The sequence below is a fragment of the Neovison vison genome, chromosome 7 (assembly GCF_020171115.1).
Source record: "Neovison vison isolate M4711 chromosome 7, ASM_NN_V1, whole genome shotgun sequence".
In the NCBI taxonomy this organism is placed as follows: Eukaryota; Metazoa; Chordata; class Mammalia; order Carnivora; family Mustelidae; genus Neogale; species Neogale vison.
The window spans coordinates 111,460,808-111,472,589 of NC_058097.1; the positions used below are offsets into that span (position 1 = coordinate 111,460,808).

An 11,782-nucleotide genomic window follows, 5' to 3' on the forward strand; every position below is an offset into this window, starting at 1 on the left:
TTATCTGGTCTGCTTACTTATCTTCAAGTTCATTCTTTTTCTTTCTTTCTTTCCTTCTTTCTGGCACCCCTCAGGTACGATTTCTAATTATAGTGGTCTCAAGACACATGAACCAATAGAAAGAATACAGAACTGGAAATTAAAGAGACATGGGTTCTCCACTTAATTCTGTCACAGTAACCTTGGACAATACATTTTACTTCTCAGATCATTCGCTTCTTCAGATGTAAAACAGAGGGTTAGACTAGATACACTATGAAATTTCCTCCAGGGAAATTCCAGAACTCCACATAGTTCCTCTCTCTCTGTCTAGATTCCATTCTCTTACAAAAGTATTTTCTTAACAGTTACGATACATCGCTTCTCGGCCTTTTGGCTAAGATCAAGTGTAGTAACAGTTACGATACACATGGCATTTAGATTTAGAAAATAGAGGAGTGCTTGTGTGGCTTAGTTGGTTAAGCAACTGACTCTTGATTTTGGCTCTTGTCATGGTTTCTGGGTGATGAGATTAAGCCCCACACTGGGCTCCGGGCTCAGTGGGGAATCTGCTTGAGATTGTCTCACTCTCCCTCTGTCTCTCCTCCTGCTCATGATCTCTCTCTTCCCCCCCAAAATAAACAAATAATATCTTTAAAAAAGAAAGAAAGAAAATAGAGCATCTTCGCTGATGTTAAAAACAATTCAGAATCTGAACATCCAAAATGAGAGAAGAAAAATGTGAAGGGCTTCAGAATGGTGGGATTAATCCCAATAGATTAGGTCATGGAAAGGAGATAACCCTTTAATGGTCTCCAAAATCTGAGCATTGAGTGGCACAAAGAATTGCGGACAAGATTCTTGGGCAATAAGGAAGTTGTTTGGAAGGAGCAAGAATTATTCATCCTATTTCATAAGAAAGGAAACTGATGTCCAGAAAGAATAGCTAACTCACTCAAGATCACAATGGGAAGATGACATCAGGACTGACACTCAGGTATCCTGCTTCCAACCCAATTATGTTGTCCAAGTCTGTCCAGAAGAAACCACTGCTGCTTCCAGTGGACAGGAGAATGTGGTACTATGACCCAATGGAATCAAGTAGTGCCCTGGCCAACTTGGCTTCCAGAAGCTCTATAGACCCGCTAGAAATTTCTGTAGTCACTAGAGAAAGTAACCACACGAATTACCCAGAGAGACTCTTCAGAAGCTTCCAAATCCTCAAAGACACTTCCACTGGCCTTGGGTCAGGAAATCTGATTTCCATCCCTTCATCTGTCACTTTGGGCTTTATTACATCAAATTCCTTCTATGGGAGCCAAAGGACTTATTAGAGAAACTTATAAAGTGTAAAAGGATCCTAGATCAATATCTAGAAACTACTGTTGGAGGAATTTTTGTCCAATATCATTAATGACCTAAAGGAATTTTCTCATCTACTTTTTAAGTGTGTGTGCACGTCATATACCCTGTTCATATACATTAGAATGTATATAATAGGACACATGAAGACTCACACCTCTCATGTAAAAATTACACATGAATGTATGTTCATACATGTATATTTACATATATCTCCTTCAGTTTAGCTAGGAAATCTGTTTCAAAATCAACTCCTGCTCTCTCTTAGACTTGATATATAGCCAAGCAGGCCGTTCTCGATTAACCCAGCTCCCTCCTGGGAAAAGTCACAGAATAACTTTATTGATTTTCCTTTACCCTTCTCTGCAATTCTCTGCTGAGATGTTGTCTTAACTCTTAAATGTAAAAGCAAAAGGAAAATAAAATTAAAACAAAGGGATTTGCTTCCTTAAGGTCATGTTGATTCCCGCCTATTTTTTCCTTATTTTCTAAAAAAATTTTTTGGAGGAACAGGGTACTTGTTGGGGGGGGGGTAGTACGGAAAAGAGAGGATGCTATGTTTTCCAAGGGTTTTGTGCAACAGATTTCTTTACATTGAAACCTGTGTTTTACACACAATGCTGGACTCAGTACCACATAAACCTCTTCTCTTCCTTCTCTTATGACTTGGCCAGCCATCCTTGAACACTGCCAAGACTTTTTGGCAAACAATCCCTCCAGTGTTTCCAGGAGCATACCCAAGGCATAGGAATATAGGGAATGTTTACTTCTCATCAGATTTTCCTACCTCAAAAGATCCCAATAAGATTAAGTATTTTATTTTTTCTTAAGATTAAGCATTTTAAATTCAGAAAATTCTTTACCGATCAAGTTTCAGGATGACTGATACCATTTCGGAGGTTCTCTGATGCGGTTTCAGAGAGGTCAGAGTGAGGCTCTCCAGGCAGCCTTTCTGCCTGGACCTCTCCTGATGACCAGGCAAGGCTAACCCACAGCCTCTCTCTCACTCCCCTTCCAACTTCTGAAGTGCCCCAGCCCTGGATTCTCACTAGGCCTGGGTGGCACCAGGATACTGGATGGAAGAGAAGGGGAATACTAGAGAGGCTTAAAGTAACAGCTCTAAAAAAAAAATTGCATTTTCTTCTCTTTCCCCCACTTCATGGAGCTAGCTAGCTCTTCTGACTCTAATGACTGAGTTCATAAAAGCCTCCGTAGAATTTTTATTTCCTTCAGTTCTCTTTTCTACTACCCACAGCTTTTCTTGTAAAGGGAAGAAAAGGACTGACTGATTTACACCACAATCACAATCTGATTCTTCCCCACTTTGAGCAAAGATGCCTAGTGAAAAAAAACGGATTGTGTGTGTTATTTAAAAATTGAAAGCTTATGTGAACCAACCACCCCTCAGAAATGAGCTTAAGAAAAAAGTAGAGGAAGAAAATAGTAAACAAGGTTACAGAGATGCACACTGTTGAGTACAATTTCGTAGAACAATTATTAACAGTATGACCAATATCTACTTCCAGTGCATGAATAAAATACACTCAAAACCACAAAAGGATAGTGATGTGCTATGCCGCCCCGAGGTTTAATCACGGGTTTTTTTTTGTTTTTGTTTTTTAAACAAAATACCTACCCCTTTTCCCCCATTAACTTACAAACTATTTTAAATGTCATCTTACTTTTTACTGGCCAGTTTGTCTTTTTTTCCATTTTGTTTCTCTGCACATGTTGAATCAGACAGTGACTTGGAAGCGTTATGGGTGAAAGTGGGTAGAAAAGCATGCTAAGAATTGGGTCATCTTGTTGAAATCAAGTTCACTCCTGTGTAGTACAGCCAGAAGAATGGGCGAAATTTATCCTACTATCTTGCTGTATCTGTCCCAGCTCATTCCTTTCATAGGGCCTCAGCAGGGGGAATTCTGTAGCAATGTAGTCTGAATCCTGGTTAAATAAGAAAGTCTCTGGAGTACATTTCCAAGAACAGCCCCTCCCCGCCCCCAACCCACGGCGGAAGAGCCAAGATTGTACCTTGTAAGAGGAAACATTGTTTCCTTAGGTAGTTTAGTCTCTTTGTTGAAACTGGCTACAATTTTCCAGTAGCAAGGAAGAGGGTCCATTCTGCCTCTGGATAAATGGAACCTCTAGAAGCTTGTCCTAGCCAGGCAGTACAAGGCACACTCTGAGTTTCCAAGATCTGATAGAAAGGGCTTTCCTGGCTTCCTACAGTACCCACACAGAACACAACGAATTCACCACAATTTGAAGCTACCGAGTAAGAAAATATTTGGAATCAAACGTTCATTCATTCATTTATTCATTGAGCAACTTTTTATAGGGTAGCTCTCATACAGACTGGGCATTGTCTAAGCACAATGTGAGGTGGAAGAGAAAAGATATATCCTGGCCTTCTGTTCTTCTCAACTCCAACTATCCTTGGTACTACCCTTGATTTCCAGTGGCTACTCGAAAATTCCCAGCTGAAAAACAGCTTCCAAGGGTTCATGTGTTTATTCCAACCCCTTCTCTCCTGCCTCCATGTGGAATATCATTTGATCCAGGTTTGTGTGAATACACATTATTAATTAATATTAAGTCATGACAATGTCCTTTCAACAAGTTTGATGCTCAGACCTCAGAAAAGCTGTAACTTCTGCCTCAAATTGAGAAACATCTCTACGGTGATCTCTGACATCGAAAAGGCAGGAATACTTCTTTAGATTTTGTTCCCTAATGTGAACAGCCCTGGGAGTACTAGCTTCATTTCTTAGAAAAAACCTAGAGCTGTGGTTGCCTAAGGGAGTTGTTCCAACAGAGACTACAATTTCAAGAGAGAAAATGTATCCAGCTGCCTTGTCTCGTGCTTCTGATACATGAAAGAGTCACCCTCCCCATGGTAGACTAGGGGGGATTGATGAGCGTGAATTAAGTCATCTCTTCAATGATGTATGGCAAATAATTTCTCTGGTGAAGTAGCCAAGTTCCTGACCACGGTATTGCACCCAAATAAAGAAATAAATGCTGTTATTTTGATGTTGTTGTTTTTGACATTGGGAAGACCTCAGAAACTTCTTGTTCCAATGGATAGACTGGAATCACTGAAAAACTTGCCTCCCCTTCCCAGTTCTTTGGCTAAAATGTATTGGGAAAATGGCACATTAGGCACATTTCTAATTGGGAAAAGCCTGATTATCATAGGTAACCCTGATTAGGTGACTTGTAGAGTACTACCATGTGGAGAAAGAAGACTTAAAACACACAACTAAGTTAGCAGTAGCAAAGGTGCTATGTGATTGGATCTGGTGTTTCAATATCTTTTATCAAAGTAAAAGGAGAAAGAATGTGCCTTACACAAAGTAACCCACAGGCCTTTCTAAACAGAACAAATATGGAACATATACAAAAGTAAGATCATCTGTAAGGAAATATCCTCTCCTTTCACAATAAGCTATGAAGATTTCTTGAGTTTTCATAACCTTGGACTCTTAACTGTCCTCATGCCATGTAGGCAGGAACTCAGGAACCAATGATATCCAGCAGTCAGCCACATCCAGAAGTACTGCATCTGCTATCATCAAAATAATGGCAAGCTTGTAGACAAAGGCTGATGAGTAGGAGGGAGACAACAGGGAGTTACACAGCATACTTTGAGGTAAGGCTATTTGGAATCTTCTTTGCTATTTCTGGATATTTCCTGCTAAAGGCAGAATAAGTGTTCAGAGAATACTTTGGAGTTTTTCTAAACTTACAGTAATCCCAACACTTAACCAAGGAATCACAGAATGTTCTACTCTGGCAAAGGTAGAATTTAAAGGTAACTTGGGAAAATCCACCAAGTGTCTTGTAGAAAACCAAACGGGCAAAAGTAAAATTGAAACCAAGAAGATGATAATGGAATCATTCAGGCTTGCATCTGAAACCCAGATCTGCCACTAAATAATTCTGTGGAATCTGCCAAAATACTTAACTTTTTGAAACCTCACCTCAGATTCCTGATTTATAAGATGAGGATAATAAAATTTTCCTCTTTTAGAAAAATTTAGGGAGGGGCAAGATGGTGGAGAAGTAGGAGACCCTGTTTCATTCTATTTATTTATTTATTTATTTATTTAAGGGAATGAGTGTGCGCACACGTCTGGGTGCATACGGGTGGGGGAGGAGCCAAGGAGCAGGAGAGAATCTCAAGCAGACTCTGCTGAGTGTGGAACCTGATGCGGGGTTCAATCTCATAACCCTGAAATCATGACTGAAACCAAGAGTCAGACACTCAAACAACTGAACCACCCAGGTGCCCCAATAACATTTTCTATGCCTACTTACTTTAAATGTTAAATGATAACAAGGAATATAAATTGTTTAAGATAATGTCTGGCACATGGTAAGCACTCAACAATGTGAGTTCCTTATTTCTTTCCCTTTATTGATGCGTACTTTCCTGATTTCCATTTAACCTCTCTTTTCTGAGTTTATAGAATGCTGACTTTTCTATGCTGTTCAATGGGTCTATTTTATTTAATAGTTTTAAAAATTATTCTAAATGTAAGACATAGAAGGAATATGAACATTGAATAATACTTTCCATTTTTGCAAAAGATGCTCATAGTCTTCTGTGGAAGTTAGAAACGTGTGTGTAACTATAAATTAGACAATGGTAAATGGAATTGGTTGATTAAACATTGGGGGCGGATGGTATCTATTATGTGCCAAGCACCATATAAAGTGTCAGAGACTCAAAGATAAATGGGTTGCAATCACTGAACTTCAAGGCCCCTAACTTAGAATATAAAGAGACATATGGGCAAACGACCATGAAGGAAGGTGGAGAGTACAAATGATACCAGATAAAGTAGTGGCACAAAGAATATGTAGTCACTTCTGTTGGGGGTATCTGGGAAAGTTTAAAGAGGAGAAGGTAACTAGGCTAACATATAAAATAACTAGGTCAGAACACAGATAAAATGAGCAAATTCCTTGAAAAATACACTTGCTAAAACTGACACAGATGAAGAAGAAAATATAAGTGGCCTTATATCTCTCAGAGCAATTGAATCTATTATCTAAACCTTCCCACAGAAAATATTCCAGGACCAAATGGTATGATTGGTGATTCCTATCAAATATCCAAGCAAGAAGGAACACTAATCTTACAAACCTTTTTGAAAAATAGAAGAGGGAATATTTTTTTATTCAAAATTGGAAAACAAATTACAAGGCAATCGTAGACCAATATCCTTCAAAAACATAAATGCAAAAATCTTTAACAGAATTTTAACAAATCAGATCTTGAGATATATATATATATATATATATATATATATATTCAGTCACCCATTAGGATTTATTCCAGGAATATAAGATTGGATTGTATTTAAAAATCAAGGTAATTCATCATATTAGTAGGATAAATGGAAAAAAAGCACATCATTATTTCAATAGATGCAGACCAATTATTTAATAAAAAATTCGTATGCATTTTTTATTTTTTAAAAAAGCCTCTCAGCATATTAGGAATAAAAAAGGAAATTTCTAAATCTGGTAACAGGCATTAGGTAAAGAAAACATACAGTAAACATCATCCTTAATGCCTAATTATAAAATTATTTCCCCCTAATGTTGGGGAAAAGTCCTGCACTTATCACTTCTAGTCACCATTTCACTGGACATCCTAGTAATTGTAATAAAGCAAGAAAAAGAAAAGGCATAACTAGAAAAAAAGTAAAATTGCCTCTATTTATAACTGCTGTGCTTGTTTATGTAGAAAATCCTAAAATAATCTATGTAACAATCACCAGAACTAATCACTGCATTTAGCAAAATCATAAGATAGAAGAGGAATATATACACATCAATTATATTTTTAGATACAAGAAGCAAATCATTGGAAACAAAGAATTACAAGCCATTTATAATAGCACCATAAAACATAAAATACTTGAGAATAAATTTTCAAAAATAGGCATATAGTGAGTTCAATTGTGGTTCTCAAAATGTATGTCTACCTGGAACCCCAGAATGTGACCTTTTTTGAAGAAAGGGTCTATGCAGATGCAATTCAGGTAAAGATCTTGAGAGGAAATCATCCTGCATTTGGCTGTTCCCTAGTCCAATGACAGTGTCTATGTAAGGGACAGAAAAGAAGACAACATTGCTACCTAGAAGGGGAGGGCCATGTGAAGAGATAAGCAGAGAGGTTGGCTGAGGAATAACAAGGATTGCTAGCAGCCTCCAGAAGTTAGGCATGGAACAGATTTCTCCCTTAAAGAGCCCAGAAAGAACCTGCCAATACCTTGACTGTGAACTTTTGTCCCCTGAACTGCAAGAATAAATCTTTATTGTTTTAAACCAACCTCTTTGTGAAAATCTGGTACAGCATCCCTAGGAAACTAATCCAAGGTGTAAGATCCTTACAGTAAAAAGGGAAAAATATTGTTGGCAGAAGATAAAAACCTAAAGAAATGCAGATATATACCAGGGTTCATAGACAGGAAGATATCAATATCATTATGGTTTCAATTCTACCCACATAGAGCTATATATTCAAAGCACTCTGACAGTCAAAATCTCAGCAAGTTTTCTTTCACTTTTTGTTTTGGTTGTTTTTGCAGAAATTGACAATTTTAAAATTTATATGAAAACACAAAGGTTCTAGGCTTTTCAAAGTAGTTTTACAGGACTGGAGTTTTCATACTACTTTATTTCAACATTCACTGTAGAGGTATAAGAATAAAGACAGTGTGGTATTGGAGGATAAGACAGACATACAGATGAATGGGAAAGAACAGAGTCTAAAAATAGACCCCCAATGACATGGTCAATTGAATTTTTTGACAAAAATGCCAAGGCAATTAATTAAATGGGGGAAAGCTCATTTCAACAAACGGTGCTAACCTTACAGAAAACAAGCTAACTGTATAGAAAACAATAAACATTCACCCTCATTTCACACCTTATACAAAAGTTAGCTTGAAGTAAATGACAAACCTTAAAGTGAAAGCTAAAACTATAAATCTTCTAGAAGAAAACATAAGAGAAAATCTTTGAAACTTTGGGGGTAGGCAAAGATAAAGATCAGACACAAAAACACAAAGAATTATAAGGGAACCAACTGCTAAGTTGGACTTGATCAAAATGTAAAACCTTTGCTCCTTGAAAGACACATTGGAGAAAAATGAAAATACACACCATGAATTGAGAGAGAATATTTGCAAAACAGGTCCTATAACAGAATGGTATCTAGCATCCATAAAGACATCTTATAACCCAATAATAATGATAACTAATAACAAAGATAAAATTTATACACTTCACAAAAGGAGATACACAAAAGGCCAATAAGCACGTGAAAAGATGCTCAAAGTTATTAGTCATTAGGGAAATGCAAATTAAAATCACGAGATGCTACTACACACCCATTAGAATGGTTACATTTAAAAGACCATTCATAACAAGTTTTGAGAAGAGTACAGAAAACTGGAATTCACATATGTTCTTGGTGGGGATACAAAATGGCAAACCACTGAGGATAATAGAAGTCTCTTACAAAGTTAAATACACATCTACCACGTGACCCAGCAATTCTAATCCTAGGGTTTATTGAAGAGAAATAATAACATATGTCCTCACAAAAACGTGCAAGCTAGTGTGCATAGAAGGTTCATTTATCATAGGCAAAAACTGGAAGCAACCCAAATGTCCATCAACTCCTAAATGGATAAACAAATTGTTACATACCCACAACACAATGAAGTATTACTCACTGATAAGAAGAAACAAATCACTTGCACATGTAACAGTATGGGTGAGTCTCAGAATCTTCATACTGAATGAAAGAAACCTGACGTAAAAGAGTACATACCATACTGATTCCATTTCTACAAAATTCTAGAAAAGGAAAACCAATGTATAGAGATAAAAATCAGATCAGAGCTTGGCTAGGGCCAGGATAAGAGGAAGATAGACAGCAAAGGGACCCAAGGAAACTTTTGGAAGCAATGAAGATGTTTTGTATGTCAATGGTCATGGCTGTGTTATAGATGCAAGTCTGTCAAAATGCATCAATTGTATATTTTATTTTATTTCAATTGTATGTTTTAAATGGATATAGTGTGTTGCATGTAAATTATATCTCAATATATTTGCTAAACATATTGAGAAGAATGACAGCAGATGGACAGGGGGAAGATGGGCCATGCAGAGAGAAGCGTAGGAACAAAGGCACAGACGAGTAAATGCCTACATGCTTTGTTGTGGAAAATACTTTACAAATTTCTTCCAGGCAGCAACCCTGTCTTGTATTATATCTGTGGTCCTTTCAGTGTCCAGAAATAAGGAGGGCAATGATGTTCCTGAGTTGCATACAGTTCCTCAGTATATAGCCACAGGCAGCTGTTTAGAGAGTGTTAGGTCTACTACCAGACGACCAAGTACAAATCCCAATCATGTATCCCTCCGAGACCCCTCAAAGTCATTTTACCTCTCAAAGCCTAAACTGCAAAACAAAAACAACAATATCCCCACAATACAGTTGTCGGAAAGGTTCAGAGAACACCTATGAGAGAACCTAATAATGTCTCAGTACACGTTACATATCCATGACAAATAGTGGGGCTTCCAAACATATTTGTGGATGGACATGCCAACTGTTACTTGGTTGTTCATATACTCAAATCTTTTATTATCTGTATAAGTAGTATCCACATCCAATGATTTTCCTAATCAGAGACATGCTCCTATGTTACTTCACTTACTCCAGAAATTAAGAGTTGATTTTAATATTAGGTTGGGAAGGATACAATTACCAAAGTAAATGTGTTCCACTAAAAAAAAAAAAAAAAAAATCACATAAAGCGTTCCAAAATAGCAGTGACTTGGGGATACTGCATTGTTTCTGGATTTTCTATGCCACTGCTTTCGAGGAGTGCAGTCAATGCAGAGCCAACTATTGTCAAAACAAAACCAAACACACAAAAGATAAACAAGTGGTGGGTAAATGTGGTCCCGGTCTGAAGGTTTCAAGGAGAAACTAGAATAAAAGATACAGCAAGGGCACCCGACTATGGAAAATCAAGGCAGAAGGAGGCTCCTTGATCCAGTTGCTCAGAAAAGGAAAATTGCTAGAAGATGGTCTTTAAGAAGTAACCAGACACATTTAGTACAAGAACACAGGCATCCCTCTCCCCAGAAAGAAAACTGACAATCTAATTACACTTTCATAGACTGATTGATTCCTATGAACGTTTGCCCAAAATGGCAAGTTACAGGGGAGAGCAGTTCTATTTGTTGAGGAGTTCCGGGATGAAGACCTCAGATGAGCCTTGTTATTTCTCTGTGTTCTGTGGTACACGGGTGAGGGACTCTTCATGACATAGAGGAAGACAGGGGCTTATTTTTAATACATTTTTGGTGGTAAACAAATTTCTTTTGGTTTAGGGGTCAGCAAGCTACAGCTCTTGAGCCACATCCGTCCTGCTACCTGATGTCCTGAAATCTGCTGGCTCCCACTTTTTGCTCTTGGCAATGGCTGTGTTCTCACCACAATGGCAGAGGGGAGTGGTTGCCACAGAGACCATTTGACGCACAGAGCCTAGAATATGTACACTCTGGCCCTTTACAGATCAAGTTTGATGGTCTCCTACCCAGATACCGGAATATCTGCATTGATGCTGTCTCAGATACCAGGGAGCTATTCTAAAAAAACTCTCAAAAGTTGTTTCTTCTCATGGTTTAGTGGGATCCTCCTTAGAACTGAATTCTCCCAATTTTTCCTGAAACCATTTTGCTAAGATTAAGAGAAAGGTTTTCCAAATATTGCAACCCATATCATAAGTTTATGGAAGAAACTATGCAATGGACGTAGAAAGAGAAGTACAGTTTCAGGGCGCCACTTAAATAAAACTGACTACGAGGCAATCTGCGTTTCTCTGTTCTTGTCTCATTGAGGGGCAGGATTCTTCTTTGGACTTTGGCTGTGGCCAAATTCTGCGGCCCTAGAGCCATCTGTGCCAGCAAACCCTGGAACACTGAGAAGACAGGAAACCTTCTATTACTAAGACTGGTTTTCAGTTTTGGTTGTTAATATATCCCTGTTAATCACCTGACCTTTAAAATCTAGAATTCTATTTGCTTCAACTTGTTCCTCTTCTGTACCTTATTGCTCTGTACTAGAACCTTAGTCTCCTGTCACCAAACCCATCCTGCTTATTTGAACTTCTGGTTCCGTTCCTTCCAGATAATGCGGGTCTCATGTTATCCATGTTCCAGAGTGACCCTGGGTATTCAGTCCTCTCTGGGTTCCAGTTCAACCATGTACAAAAGGGGAATGCTGTGTTTTCAGGTCCTCTGTACAGATCTACTGAAGAGAAATAACAAGGCCACCACTGGAAATACAAACACTGTTCTAATTTGCAAGCTAACAGATTCTCTTAATACTGATATTACTACA

General features: G+C 38.0%; 1 protein-coding gene and 1 pseudogene across 1 annotated transcript; one reads left to right on the plus strand and one right to left on the minus strand.

Moving 5' to 3' along the window:
• The first annotated feature begins 356 nt into the window (after positions 1–356).
• On the plus strand, positions 357–520 carry LOC122914670 (annotated as a pseudogene).
• Positions 521–3,248: 2,728 nt separating this feature from the next.
• Positions 3,249–11,337, minus strand: BLID (BH3-like motif containing, cell death inducer). The gene is given in 3 exon segments (XM_044260174.1): positions 3,249–3,437; positions 3,440–3,564; positions 11,241–11,337. Coding segments are annotated over 3 exon segments (411 nt in total).
• Positions 11,338–11,782: the final 445 nt, after the last annotated feature.